This window comes from Melospiza melodia, chromosome 3 (genome assembly GCF_035770615.1).
Source record: "Melospiza melodia melodia isolate bMelMel2 chromosome 3, bMelMel2.pri, whole genome shotgun sequence".
NCBI lineage: Eukaryota > Metazoa > Chordata > Aves > Passeriformes > Passerellidae > Melospiza > Melospiza melodia.
In genome coordinates this window covers 2,043,214-2,058,620 of record NC_086196.1, presented here as the reverse complement: position 1 = coordinate 2,058,620, position 15,407 = coordinate 2,043,214, and the positions used below count along the sequence as shown (strand labels likewise).

General features: G+C 39.2%; 1 protein-coding gene across 5 annotated transcripts in view; it reads left to right on the top strand.

Annotated features, from left to right (window-relative positions):
* The window catches only part of RARS2 (arginyl-tRNA synthetase 2, mitochondrial), a 30,411-nt gene that overhangs the window by 2,067 nt on the left and 12,937 nt on the right, over positions 1–15,407 (top strand). For 3 of the 5 annotated variants that reach the window (XM_063150625.1, XM_063150623.1, XM_063150626.1), the window contains exons 3-11: positions 32–137; positions 2,972–3,055; positions 4,377–4,474; positions 5,561–5,616; positions 7,122–7,205; positions 10,513–10,589; positions 12,033–12,188; positions 13,658–13,840; positions 14,338–14,462. In XM_063150625.1, the coding sequence (XP_063006695.1) occupies positions 32–137; positions 2,972–3,055; positions 4,377–4,474; positions 5,561–5,616; positions 7,122–7,205; positions 10,513–10,589; positions 12,033–12,188; positions 13,658–13,840; positions 14,338–14,462 (969 nt within the window). The remainder of the gene's footprint in view (positions 1–31; positions 138–2,971; positions 3,056–4,376; positions 4,475–5,560; positions 5,617–7,121; positions 7,206–10,512; positions 10,590–12,032; positions 12,189–13,657; positions 13,841–14,337; positions 14,463–15,407) is intronic. The other 2 variants (XM_063150624.1, XM_063150627.1) reach the window with 2 other exon arrangements.

Here is a 15,407-nt window from a genome sequence, read left to right as displayed (position 1 = left end):
TTGTTTGTTTGTTTTTTTTTTTTTTTTTCAGGCACGTTGCTGATTTCCAGCTCTCCATTGCTTCCATAATAGAAAACAGCTCTGGAGATTGCTTAGCACAGGACCTGCATCTTCAGGCTCAGCAGCTTGCTGAAAGGGTATGCTCATGAATTCATCACATATGATATATATGCAATAATGAACTTGCAGACTAGAGGTGTAAGGGGCATAATAAGATAAAAAAGTATTCCTTCTGCAAGCATCTGTTTGGGTCAGAGTAGTTTGATGGCTGTGCTTACTGTGTGTGTACACAGCATCTTCACAAAGATTGGAGGAGCAGCTTTGGGAAGGGTCTTGTGAAATTGTTGTTTTCAAACAGTTTGAAATAAACAGTGCTGGTGAAGTGAGGTGGGTGTCTAAAGGTGTGCCATGGTCTGTGCTGCTGCCCAGCACTTGAGGAAGAAATTCAGCATGTGGTAGCTTGGAAAACCAGACTGCAAAATCCAGCTCTGGAAAGCCAATGGATGGAGTTGGCCTCTGAGGCAAACAGGCCTTACTTTCAAATCCTTATCTGCTTGAAATTGAGTTTTCTTGGAACAGCAGTTATTTCAGGTGCGCCAGTTTGGGAAATGGCAGTAGCTGGGGTGTTAATACTGAAAAAAGGACAAATAAAACCAGTTGTGCTGCTGCTGAGGAGCTAAACTATTTCTCATGCCATTCTTCACTGCTGAGGTGTTGAAGTTATCCATGCCTTGGATCTGTTCTAGCAAGATAAATATTCTGACTCGGGTGGAAGAAGACCTGACAATGCTCAGATACACAAGCAAAAGTTCTGAAACAACTGAAAGATTGTCTACAAACATGAAATAATTCAGGTTGCCAAGGACCTCAGGAAGTTATCTGTTCCCATATCTTCCCCAGTGCAGGTGTTTTGGATGAAGTTGAAATCCAATGAGGTTTTAAAAGCCTCCAAGGATTTGACAGCCTCCCTCTCAATCTGTTTCAATGACTGTATCATCACAGTACAGTGATGATATCACATTTTTTTTTCCTTGTGTGTCATTTTAAAAACATCTGCTATTCCCAGTGTTAAGGAAGCTGCAAGTTTCCTCCCTGCTTTATTGTTTGTGGCTCAGTAAGTAATCCTGAAACATTTGTTAATCCTGAAACATTAACAAACCCCTACAGCTTTACATGGAGGAGCAATTTCAACAGTAAAGAACAGACCATCAATACCAGCCCCTAAACTAAATAGACTATGCCAGCTAGACAAAGGAAAATAAAAATCCCTCATCTCTAAGGAATGGGGTTTTTTTTATTGGGTGGTGAATAAGTGAGATGCATTTAGTTTAATTTGTTTTGAGTGGTCATGTCATCTCCAAAGAAGGTAAGCAGTGTTTAAACTAGCAAAATATAACCATGTATCAAAAACTAGCAGAGAGACAGGAAAATGCAGGCAGTTACTGGTTTTTGTCATGATAAACAGTTGATGGAGTGCCTCAAGGTTCAACAGAATGCTCTTAGTCACTTCTGAGGAAATGGGCCACAATATTTGAAATACAGGTGTTTAGGTTAGGCAGAAAGAGATGGAAGTTTTTCCAGTTGACTTAAACAATAGGGCCTTGAGATAATAGATGAGGCAGTGTGCTCTGAAGTACTGAAAATTGGCTTTTAGGAAGTCAGAAGGGCCTTGTTTCTGTGGGCTTTTGGTTTTATTTGGCTGGCTGGTTCCTGGTTCATTTTTGTACTGTTGCTGCTTTGTGGAGGGGACGTGTTGGGTTTTTAGTGCTTCTGTACTGCACAGTGGCATCCTGGTCCAAGCCTTGGGCACATCTGGGTACTGCAGGACCACAGGGCATTTGGAGAAGAGGTGGTTAAAGCTGTGCAGAGGATAAATGAGCACTCTTATTAAAGAGAGATAAAAACTACTGATGTGACAATTGACAGATTATGGGGAAAACATTGATCAGAACAAATGTTGTGGAGAAAGTCCAGTGGGTATTTCTGTTTTCTCTCTGCCCCATAAGTAGAAAGGACCATTTGTAAAACACTAAGGTGGAAAATTCAGTGTCAACACAGTAAATGTTTTTTTCATGTGGCTTGGGAGTTAGCATTGGAATTTGTTGTTAGCAGAATTTGTGAAAATAAAAGAATTTCAAAGCTAGCTATGATTTCTCCTGGACAGGTCACTGTCTAAGCTGGAGACCTAGCATGGGGGTACAATTTCCTCTTCATGGTGATGAGCTTCTGTAGGAGTGTAGCTTGCCTCTCTCATAGATACTGACTGAGTGAGAAGGTGATTGTGTCATATTTTTATATGCTTTCCATCCATCTTCTTCCTTTTTTAGACAACTTCCTGGCTATGAAAGACAGCTAGTTTAATAAGAAACTCTCAGACCTGACAGGTTGAGATCCAAAGCTCTTGTCCTGTGAAGAGACCCAGATTCCTGTTGACATTAGGTGTTGGTTGGCCAAATATGCCAGGTTCAGAATTTTCAAGACATGTGCCTTATGGAAATTGTACATGAAATTTTTCATAAATTGGCCTTTAATATCTTTATTTTGTGACATGGAGTGCCACAGAATGTTGTCACTTAACTTTTTTTTCTTTTTTTCTTTTTTTTTTTTGTTAAGTGCTGGCAGCTACTGTGTAAGTTGTCAAATGTATCTCAGCTTTTGTCTGTACAAAGAGTTCAACTACTGCTCCCAATCCAAAGGAAGCCCAGACTGTGCACAGGCAGGGTCTGAAGTGGAACATATGTGTGGCATTTCAAGCTGAGTTGTATTCAGAGCTTATTAAGCATGAATGGAAATAATACAATTGTCCCTTTTCCAACAGCATTGATGAAATGTTCCCTTTATGATTGCTTCAAACAAATAAATAACATTTAATGTTTACAGTGGATTAAGTTAATATTCACAGTGGATTGAATGACAGTTTTGCAGTTCACCTGTTCTCATTTCAAGTTTTTGTTTTGTTTTATTCTCTTAGCTACAATGTGATTCAGTAGTGAGTGCAATCAGCGCTGGTCCAGGGACAGTGAATTTTACAATAAACAGGGAATTATTGGCAAAGGTGAGTAGTGTCTTTCAAGTGCTTTAAGGTAAAAATAACTTTTCTCAGTACAAAACTATAGAATACCTACTATTTATTGTCTCATAGGAAGATATTTTCTATGTAAAATTGTCCTTCACAAGTTTTCCCTAAGGATCCCTGTTGCTGATTTGTTATGTAGGCCTAGAATTTGAAATAAGCTCAAGAAAGTTTCCTCTTGTGAGGAAACAATGCATCTACTGTTCACTAATAATCATAACTCTTCATTTTCATCTCTCTCTCTGCTTTAAAATGCAGGCTTATTTACATCTACTTTGAATTTTTACACTGTACAACTCAAAAGTTTTCATCTTGTGAATATTCTTGGTTTTGTCTGACATAGAAGTATTTGATAGCAGATCTTTGATTATGCACTTTGCTGGAAAAAAAATCAAGGGGAAAAACATCCCAAAGGGAAGATGTATTCCTCAATATCCTGACTGTAGTATGCATATACATTGTAACCAAGCCAATGGCTATGAGAGAATAGGTCTGTAGGTCAGTTTTGTGTATGTGTCTAGCTTGCCTTCTTAGGTGTCTTAATAAGAACAGAATTAAAGGTTTTTTTCAGATGCTGTTTCTTCAAAAAAAAAAAAAATAGTTGTTGCAGAAAAACTTTAAAGTGATTTTTTTGAGTGAGAAAAATTTCTACTGAATGAAGTGAGATTTCCACTTTATTTCACTTTGTTAAAGGCTTCTGTTATCTTCAGGAAGCTTGTCCAGCTTCATAGATTAGGTCTGTGGTGCATTGGCCTGTGTGACCTTTGACATTTCAGTTTATGTTGGTGCTATGAGCACATTACTGCCAAAACTCACACAGACTGTCTTGAGGAATATTTTAAGGTATTTTACACAGCCTCCAGACTTTCAAAGCAAACATATTTAGTACATATCATTCATACTGGCCTTACAGACTTGCAGGTGGCAGGGAGAAAGAAGAATTGTTTGGACACATTAGGGTGGAAGAGTTGGCTTTTTTTGGCAATAAAAGAGTAGAAGGTTTCCACAAAATTTAGTCTTAATTTTCACTAGAACTTTGCCTACAGTTTCTCTCAGATTTTTTATTTGATCAGATAACAGCTTTCTAAAGTTAGTGGCATTTTTATCTGTGAATGAGACCTTGTTTGTTTGGCAAACCAGCAGTCTAATTACTAATGTGAATGAAGGATGTGGGATCAGTCTCCTCTGTGGCTGGCAAACAGTTTTCCTTTCCTTGTGATGCTTTCTGTTGATGAAACTCTTTTGTGTGACTGTGTTGGGTTTTTTTGGTGTTTGTTTTTTTTTTTTTTTAATTGTGCTTTAGACTGTGCTGCAGCAGGTGTGGAAGGATGGCTCAAAGTATGGAGTAAAAAGTGAACTTTTCTCTACAGTTCCCAGACAAAAGGCAGTGGTTGAGTTCAGGTAAGCACATCAGAGGGGTCCTTTGAGACAAGTGCCTTGTCTGCTGATTGCTATTTTCTGGTTGATATTCATTGCTGTAAAGTGGGATGCCTGTGGTGTTAAGCCATATTAACCAAAATTATATTTAGCTGTATTTGGCACTCTGATATATTCACCAAGTAGAATATAAATTATATTCAGGGAATTGAGGCTTTTTCTCAGAACATGTTTTTAGTATTTAAGGAGTTCATGCCTTACACAGCCTTCCATTAAGGATGTTCTCATTTAACACAGAGTAGCATTCAGTTTTTAAGAAAGCTTCTTTTTATCTTGTTGTGAAGAAACAAAATCTGAATTTCCAGGCAGTAATGAATTTCTTTTAGCACCTTAATACCTTCTTCCCTGACTTGTTAAAGCAGGCAGGTATTTGTTAATTGCAGCCCCAAAATTTTTTTCCAGTACAATTTTGTTGACTATCCCCTACTCATGGAATGAAAAGTGGTTGACTCTGATTTTTATGTATAAATATTTTTGTTGAGTAATATTCCCTGTGCAGGCTTTGATAGTTGTAGAAAGTAAGAACTTGGCATTCATTTGGAGGCTGAATTTTCATAACTGAACTTTCCTTTTTGTTATCTGGGCAAAGCATTGTGTAGAGAGTTGGTTTTTTGTTGTTGTTTTTCTTTGTGGGAGTGGGCATTGCTGGAAAGATGTAATTTTGGTTACTGATCCTTGTACACAAAATCTCTCACCCTGGTTTAACTCTGGAAAAGACATGAGGAGAATGATCCATATGTCCAAAACTTGTAAAAAGTGAGAAGATATTTTTGGTTCTTTTTCACCAGCACGTCTGGGCTTTGGTTAGATTTTTTTGTTGTTGTTTGTGGGGTGGTTTAATCACAACACTGTTAACTGATACTGGAGGGAAAGCTGGTTGGATAGGAAAACTTGCTGTCTAGGACAGATGCTAATCAGGGAATCTTATGGGAAAACTGAAAATGGAGCTTTCATTTCAGCTCTTCTAGAAGCACGAGTTGGATTCTTTTAACTTGGTGATCTGGCAGTTCTGTCCACTGAACAAATGTTACTTGTTGAAATCTGTTACAGCTCCCCCAACATTGCCAAGAAGTTTCACATGGGACACCTGCGTTCCACCATAGTCGGTGAGTGTGCATTTGCTGCCTCCTGCAGGGCTGCTCTGTGTGCCTGCCTGGCTGGGCAGGGAGCACTGCTGACACCTCCCTGCTGCCTCTGAGGGGCCCTGGCAGCCTCCACTTGCTAATTGGAACCTTTCTGCTCGTTATGCTGGGAAGTGAAGAACGTGATGTGTTGCTGGCAGATTTATGAAGTCACACATAATACAGTTTTATGACTGTGCATATTAAATGAAGTAGCTTCAAATTGGCCTTCAAAGACACCCAAGGCAGTTTTCATTGAGATGTTAGGAGAGTCCTTTGAATTTTAAATTCTCAATTTGTACTGGACTGCAGAGCACTTCAGATCGTTATGTCTTGGTGGCTGTCCTGCAGAAAGCTTGCTTTTATATGCTAATTACTTTATGCCAGTGTTACTGAGACAGTTGATGTAATTTCTAATAGAATAATTAATAAATTCCTTGTGCAGTGCTCTAATGGTATATGGAAAACTGTATTTGTCCCTCATTTCCTGATCTCACAATAAAAACTAGTAGGTTGTAGCAGAAGATCCTACAAAATCTGTGTATCTAATAATGTATCCGTTTTAATTATACTTAATTAATCATTTATAATTATTAATTATGTCAAGTAATTGCTTCTTCCATGGACAGATAGTTAAGTGAAATGATGGGTTTTGGGGTTTTTTATGTTCCATTTCTGGATCTTTTGTTACATTAAAAAAGCCTCTTTCATAAGTAGTTCTGTAGAGCAATGTTTGTCCCAAAGTAAGACAATTAATTAAGTACAGAGAATGGAATTAGAGGTAATTGCAAGCTATAATGTGGTGTCATAACAACTCAAGAAGAGAGAGCTTTCTGCATCCTTTACAACAGTATTGTGATTAAAAGGTACCCTTGAAGCACAGGAAGATAGAGGATGGGGTGTGGGTATTTCTTCTTTGTAATTCTAAGGCTATAACTGAGCTCAGGGGAGAGATGAAGGGTTTTTGTTGTAAGAGCAGCTGGAATTTACTTCTATGTCCTTATATGATACCACAAGTTTGGAGCATAGTCTGTTAAGTGCAGAGCTCAGAACTGCTCCAGCAGTCTGTAGAGATTCAGGACTTGATGTTCTCTGTTTAGCACCACAGTTAACAGCAGTTTGTGAGAGTGCCTGACTGTGATGGAATTATGTATAATGCCACTTATTTGTGGCATTATCTTGTACTTTGCAGAATGTGCATGTAAATCCATCCACCTGTGTGTGTTTCTGTCCCTGCTGTGAGAGACACTTTGTGGCACTGTTGAGATGCACAGCTTTTCTTTTCCTGCTCAGAAAGGAACTTGCTTTTTACAATTACTGCTGCTGCTACTTTCAGTTGTCAGGTGTTTTAGCAAATCCTGTAGAGTATTCCATCTGATTGCTTTTCCTCTTCATTTTGCATACAGGTGATACAAAACCAGAAAACTGTTCCATAGGGATGAGAGACTACCTACAACTGAATAATAATATCATTTTTGTTTCATTACCAGGGAATTTTATAGCAAATCTCAAAGCAGCGCTGGGACATGAAGTAGTGAGAATAAATTACCTTGGTGACTGGGGCATGCAGTTTGGTATGTTTCAATATTTTTTTATGCTGTGCCCATTTCTACTGTATAGTATGGTCTAGGTTTCCAGCTTCAGTTTTTGTAGGCCCATTGGATTCACTCTGTGCTCATAAGGAATGATTCCTTGTTTCCATGGGGTTCATTTCCTTAAAAAATCTGAACAAAACAATCCAGACTGATCTATCAGCAATATGACCTGTGCTGATGCTGAAAAAATAACAAGACCAGTTTTATCCAACTGTCCCTCAGTAGCTCCTCTCTCAGACTAAATGTGTAGTTTGGGGGTTTTATGTTTTGGTTTGGGGTTGGATTTTGTTTCTTTGGTTGCTTGGTTTTGAGGTGGTTTGGTTGGTTTGTTTTTTTGTTTGTTTGGGTTTTTTTTTTGTTGATCCTTTTCTCATTATTCATAGATTGTAATTAATTTCCACAACAACCACATTTTGGCACATTGGGGCCCAAAGAGTTTGTCTTTAGAGACATTGCTACACTTTCCCCAAAATGTTCAGTTTCCCCTTAAAGTGTAGCAGAAGAGAGGTGTGTAGCTGGAGAATGTGCAAGTGGACAGGGACTGGAAGATTCTCAGTCCAGTAAGCTCATACATGGCTTGACATTTATTGCCACACCAGAGATCATTTATGTCCCCTTGCTGGATCTGTAGCTATCTCTCTATTATGGCAACTGACCCATCCATAGCATTCACAACTCTGACTTCTGTTGTTAGTCTTGCATTTCAAATTGATCTATACTCTCCTCTCCTTTTCTAATTTCCTCCAAAAAGCTGGTTTGGGCATATTTTTAGGCATTTAAAAAAAGGCAATCATGCCCACTTCTTCATTCTTGAAAGCTGGTACACCTCTGAAAACTAGAAATCCCCACTTCTTTTGCAGTAGGCTTTGGAAACTGTCCATTTATGGATGTTTAAATGGCAAACACAAAGTGCTGTGGTCACTTTTGTTATTCCAGCCCTTATGCTGCCCCCTCCAGTTCCAATGGTACTGCTGGTTTTGGGGACATCGAGGAATCAATTTTATGAACAGAATCAGGTTAAAAATTTAAAATCAGTACCCTGCTTTCATTCCACTTTTATATTCATATTTGTAAGTGTAACTAAAATACATTCAGTTTTACCTGTTGTCATTCTAGACTAAGTTCCTGGGTTTTAGAGAGTGCAGTGTAACATTCTCAGGATACAAAACATTCTTTATTAAATTATATCCCCTGCAGCTTGTCTTTCCTGATCATGTTTCTTTAGCTGATAGCATGAAACTGTAGCTTGTAGCATAGCTTTGTTTCACTTATGATTTGTTTCATAAGAACTGAACACAGAATGAGTTCACCAAAAATTGAGTAAATTTCATCCCTGCATATTTCATTCATGTTTGCCCCTTAGACATAATTTTGTCACTATGCTATTGTATAATGAATTTGGCAATGACAGTTAAGCAGGGAAATGCTGTGTGGATAAAAGGCTTCTCAGCTGACCTCATTCAGTCTGCCTTTGAAGATGCTAAGTAGCACTCTGAAATGTGAATATCAAGAAATTTATGTATTTTAATATAAAGGTTCCTGAAGGTATAACAATCACAGTACCTGTTATTTGCATGTGTGCCATTTGTGCAGCACACAACTCCTAGAATCATGCTTTGGACCTGGTAGTTCCAACTATTTTTTGTTCAAAGTAGGTACCCCCTCCCCTCTTTATTTGGACTGGCTCAGCTCAAATATATGGTAGTATTAGAACAAATAATGGTCCTGCTTCACAGAATTATAGCATAGCAGTATTACTGTAATGGTCCTGGCTCAGAAGCAGTGCTGTAATTAATGATCTGTCAGCTGGTTTTACAACTGCTATTGTCAGAGGCTTTAAAATGTAAGAATTGAGAACACATTTTCCTGAAACATAGCAGAGAGGCCCTCAGCCTTTAGGCAGTTCTGGGGCAGGTTTCTTAAGGTAACAAAGCATATGCAGTCACACTATCTGTCCATCTGTCTTCCTGTCACTCTGCTCCTAATAAATTTTGACCCCATTGGGCAACTTTAGCTGTATCTGACAAAGAAAAATATTTCCATGGGAATGAATTTCATTTGGCATTATGACAGTTGGCAGCCCAGTAAGGGCAGAAATACAGTGTGTTGACCTCTGGGAGAGAAAGTTACCTTCTGTGTTTAACCTGCTGGCTAACCAGTCAGCACCCCAAGTCAGACTCAGCTCCAGCATGGGCTGCATCTTGCCATTAACTGGTGAGTGTAGCAAGGTCTGGGGATAATATGGGAATGACAGAAAATGGAAGGATGTGTTTGGGTTGAGCAAAGACTGACAGTTGTGCTGGAGATTGGAGTGTGAAGTCAGCACTGAATACTGTAATATTTAGTACACCAATATCTAAGAGAGATCATTAGAAAACCCACCTCTGATTGCTCATAGAACAAGCTGTCCTTAACTAAACTTCCTTTCAATAGGATTACTAATACAATACTAATTTTATTTCCTAAAACCTGACCTGTTTTTCTTCTTTAAGTCTGCCATGCCTTCTTCTGTACTCAGTGTTTCTAAGAGGGAAATTCTTGAGACAGTGCTATTTGTTTAGTTGCAGAGAGTTTTCCAAAGGGATACCTGCATACCTATTCCTACATCAGTCCTGCTCCTTGTCAGTTCAGAGGAATAAGCTGGCCTTAAAGTCAATCTCAGATAATCTAAGAGACTGACTGATTAATATTACTGAAGGAATTAATGAGCTCTTTTCATTTAAACAAAAAGATTGGGATTTGGATTTCTTTCCCTTTTGGATGGCTTTTGGAAAGCCCTGAAACCAAATTGGATGCTCACAAAAAGCTGCATATTCTAAGCAGGCAGCAAAAATTTCCCTTGAAAACATTGCATAAGTGGTATGAGGAATTCTGTGTTGTATCCCAGTTCTTATTGTCCTTAAAATGATAACACTAATAAGGGAGGAAGCAAAACAAGGATTTTTGATCATGTTCTGTTGCTGGACAGTTTCCATTGTGTAGCTTCTCATTTGCATCTTTTTGCTGTGTAAAAGATAACTGTCTATATAAGTCTGGAAACACAAATTCCTTTCATGAGGAATTGAGAAATCAACACAGTATTTGTTACTATTTTTTAGCTGTTATATTTTTGGTGGGGGGGTGATGTTTATGCAGTGGAATAATAGGATTATGCTTTTGATTTTCTTTTTGTAGCATACACCATTATATCCTTTAAAATGTTCCAGTGTTAAGACTAGACTTACCAAAATAACCTGTCAATATACTCTGGTCTGTTGTCTGACTCTATATGTAATTGTTATTCAAGGCTTATTGGGTGTTGGTTTCCAATCCTTTGGCAACAAAGAAAAACTGAAATCTAGTCCTTTGCAACACCTTTTTGAGGTAAGTTCAGAGAAGACCAACTAGATTTGCCTTTGCAGGATTAAACAGGTTATGGTTGGTTGGCTTGCTCCATTCAGACATGCCTGATACCATCTGAGTTAGCATTTACTTTTTGTTGATTTTCTGGTACTCTTAAGTGGTGCTTTGTGTGTGATACAGACACAAAACACATGAGGGGTTTATGTACTGACCTGCACAGACCCAGTAGCCATGAGGAGAGGATACCTAATGCTCAAGCCCTCATCCTCTGGAAGGTCTCACGTGTCCAGGGGGCTTAGTCAGGGTTCCTGTGTGGCACTCTCAGGTGCTTCCTTAGCACAGAGCTGAGCTGTGCTTCCCCCTCAGAGCTGGGAGTGGGGCTGTGGCTGATGCTGCTGTTCAGGCAGTGTGCCACAGGACAGCTGTTCTGTGCAAATCGGTCTGATGGCAAAGGAACACACTGTGTTTGGATGCTTGGGTGCTCAGCTGCTGAATGCATGTCTGTCAGATGGTTTCTATGGCAGGGTTGCTCCTTCTGAGCTTGCCAGCTTCTGTGACACAGGTAAACTTTGCTTGTTCCCTCATCCCTGAGCCCTGTGGAGTTAAGTTGATGGATTCTCAGCACTGAGGAGTTTTAGAGCTGTAGGACTGATTTAAAGAGAAAACAAGAAGCAGTCATATTTTTGAGGTTATGCCTCACTGTGTATTACTTCATTTTTATTTATGATTTCAGTCGACTCTTAGAATTTTAATTTTTTGCTTGAATTTTGCACTAAAGCACAAAATACCAGCTATGTAGGCCTTATGACCTTAAAAAATTGCTTTTAAGTGTGGAGAACAGTATTCAGTCAAGATGCAAAAAATTCTGAACCAGTAGTTATTTGAGACCAAATTAATTTCTCAGTTATTCCCAATTTTTAAGTGTTTGTTCAGCTGTATGCCTGGCTGTGTCAAAAACTGAGATGTGTTTTGAAGTGGTGCTTTTTCTGCTGGTGTGTGAAATCAATGTTTCCTATGAATATAAGTTTGTAAAATACAGAGTCTATCAAAGATTTTGCTGCTTCAACTGCTATCTCAATTTTGGGCAGTGCAGTTGCAATAAATGTCAATTTTCTGGTCCTCTGGAGACATGGCTGTGGTTTAAAAGTCTGTGATAGGTTCCTTTCCATGCATTAATTAGTTCTTCCATATTTTGCTGCTGCAGTTGTTTCAAGGTTATGAAGAGGATAATAGTGGGAGCAGTAAGGGATTAGGGCATTAGTCTTCTTTCAAGATAAGCTGCACATTTCCCCATTGGGCTCTGGGCTATTCATTCTTTCTTTAAATGGGGAATGTGTTGCTTAAACAAGTCTTTTAAAATGTTAAAAATGTAATCTTTAAATGTGTTTGTATTGTTCTTGTAGAACTGTTTTTATTGGAGGAGAGGATTATACTACTTCAACAATTTTTTGTGTCATATTTTAGGTGTATGTGCAGATTAACAAAGCAGCAGAAGATGAAAACACAAAAAAGCTGGCTAAGGATTTCTTCAGAAAACTGGAGGAACATGATGAGCAGGCATTGTCAATTTGGCAGCAATTTAGGGACCTCAGTATTGAGGAATACGTCCGGATTTATAAGGTACAAATCATCCACGTGTTTTTTCTGTGTTGTTGGTTAAATGATCTTTCTCTATGGTTTCATCAACATAATTGACAGTGCACAGCACCTTTTCACTTTTCATGTAGGAGACTGCCAAGCAGTGACTCACTTGGGATCAGAGATTGCTCTAAGGTTACCTGCTCATTTCCCTTAATTTAAACTTTAGAATGTTGTGAGGAAGCTGTTTCTCAGTATGCCAGGCTAAGCCTCATTCTGCTTGGGGAAAAGCACAGTAGCTGATTTCCCCTCCAAGCAGGGGTCACTGCAGTTGCTGACGTGCTAGATACATTTTATTTAATACAGTCCAGGTAACTGGCCTTTAGACTAATTCTCCCTCCTCGGAAGTCCTGAAGCTCTAAGTGTGGTGCTAAGGAGCAAGGCAAATTAGTGTTGAATAAATATTGCTTGGTTTTGCTTTATCTTTGAAGTCAGCAACAACCTACCAACTTTAAAAGTTTCCATGTAATAAATTTTATTAGAAGATGACTCTTTTCACATTTCTGATCTCATGTTGTAATGGTGCATATAAAGTTGGGTGTAAGACATTACAGCAGCAGGAGCTGCCTGCAGATGGAGTGGAGCTAATACACACTGTCTGTTGCACACTGTGATCTCATGAGTGGAGCCAGTGTCCACTGTTTCATAGGACATGTTTGTGCCACTGACCTAAAAATTAACCTTAAGAATTTTAAAGCAGTTTATAATCCAGATAACCTGGCTGTGCTTTAACTTCTTCCCTGAAGCATGTCACTGGAGCCAAGAAAGGACTCTTAAGTTAAGATCTCCTAAGTGAGACACTTGGTAGTTCTTGTGGAAAGCTGGTCTCTGAAGAGAATTAGGGACTGGGCTGTGTATGCAACTGCATCTTGGAGGTCACCCATCACTAATCACATGATGACTGGTACAGCTAGGTCTTTTTCTCCCAATTTCAATTAAACTAAAAAGTACTGAGCTGATGAACTGACCAAGTTTGATAGTTAAGGTCATCTTGTCTCCTCTGAATGTATCCTCAGACTTAATTTCTGTATGCTCAGCAATGTTTGTGAGCAGCTTTTACTTTTCAAAATTCCATTAAGCATCCTTTTAAAATAGGGTTGGTTTCATGCCCAGGCAGCTCCTCTGCAGCCCACTGGTTTCACCTCCAGCACAGCAAGGAAGAGACTTGCCTCAGAATTGTGCATGAATTGCTCTAACCAGTTTATGCCTGATTTCTCATGAATGTTACATTGAACACCATATTCACCCCAGGGAGAGATTGATTCTAATGCAGAAATCGATTAAATCAAAATCCAAGCATCTTTTCCTTTTAACAATGAAGTGATGTTTCCTGGAATAACATTAATCTTTGCACTGTATCTGATCTGTGACCTATCATCTGCCTTAAAGAAAAATAATTAGCCTTGATCTTAACTATATTACCCTTCTTTGATATTCTTGTAACTTCTCAGCGTCTAGGAGTGCACTTTGATGAATATTCTGGAGAGTCATTTTACCAAGAGAAGGCCCAGGAAGTTCTGAAGATGTTGGAAGATAAAGGACTCCTTCAGAAAACAATGTATGAGCTCATTCAATCTGTTGGTGCACTTTATTTAACATCTCAGTTGCACTTCAAACAAGATAAGATGAGTGAGGTTTGTACATAATCTGAGGGGAAGAGTTTTCTTTGTGTGGTTTTGGTAGCTGTTCTAGTAGAAGACCATCAGGATTTGTGCAGTCACAGCTAAAATTTACATTTTCCTTTTCTGTGACTAGCACAGAAGCCTGGCCTTGACAAATTGGGTACAATGGCAGCGTTCAACTCCTAATGGTGTTTTAGGCTGTTGATTGGTTTGGTAGCTCTGTGTGCCTTTTAATGAGCAGAATTAGATGACATCCTTACCTTGATGAAGGAGGTGCCAGGCTGAGCTGGGATGGAAGCTGTAATCATGGAATGCATCAAAACGTGGGCAGGCTGCTCCCTGACATCAGCAGTGGTGACAGCAAACTTACAGGAACAGTCTTCAAAGAAGGCTTAAAGGAGAAAGAAAAGGAATGAGACTGTCTAGAGGCAAGGGGGCTTGTGGCAAGAGGCCTTGGTTTGGGCTCTGACCTCAGTCTTACCTGAACTCACCTGTGTAATGGCTTGCAGTGCCATCAGTGTTTTCCCCTGGCTTACAGAAAAGGGACAGGAGTTGTGGATCTCTCGGAGAAGAAGGACCTCTCGACAGTCTCCACCGTCATGCGCAGTGATGGGACATCCCTTTACATAACAAGGCAAGTAAGCCCATCTGTGCTCCCTGCCAGTCATTCTGCCAGGGAGCTTTTGATCATCAGCACGTTGAGAACTGATGGCATGGATTATGAAGATTCTTATTTCTGGGATGGCTCTAAGTGAAACTAGAAATGTAACTATGATGGGATGAAAATGGCTTTTAAATACTTTTCCTCCCCCTAAGTAATGTTAGTAAATCTCCTCTTTGCATAAATCATAATAGTTCCTCCAGCTGCCAACTGAAAATGAAACTGGAATCTCTGAATCTAATAAGTAGTTGCCAAATAATAAAGGTTTTAAAAAGACCTTTGGTTAAAATGTTTATTGATGGTGTGATACAGGAAAAAATTGCTTGTTCAGCCTTGCCTTCATTGACTCAGTGGACCACCAGTGCTGTAACATCAATTTTATTGCTGTTTTCCAGCCATCTCATCAGTATCCTGAAATTCCTCTTGGGTATTTTAATATGGAAGCCTTAACAGTTTCTTTGTGCCAGGAATGTAAATAAATTTGGTGTCTAGCCCTCAGGGTAAACTCTGTACAGCTTTTCAAGGCAAGGGTATTAGAGAGATGCTACAGTCTATCCTGTGCATTAGGGAGCTGCTGAATCCTGTAGCCAAATGGAGACACAGATGCCACAGGTCAGCCAGGAATAAACATGAGCACCTGATCTCCACAGGCCCAAAACCACTCAGCACAGTGGGTACTTTGTTCCCCTCTGGATGATTAGGATGAGTATCTCTTCCTGTGAAGAAACAGATGTATGTGCATAGATACATGTGTGTATGTGTTATATATTGTGATAGATATACTTGTGTTATGTAGATGATAAGTGTATTATTGAATAATTTAATCAAAACATATATGTATTGTGTGTGCACTGTGTGTCCCCCAGTAGCTGCAGGCCCCTGTGGTCTCTCCAGCAGTCAGCCTGGAGCCTCTGATGC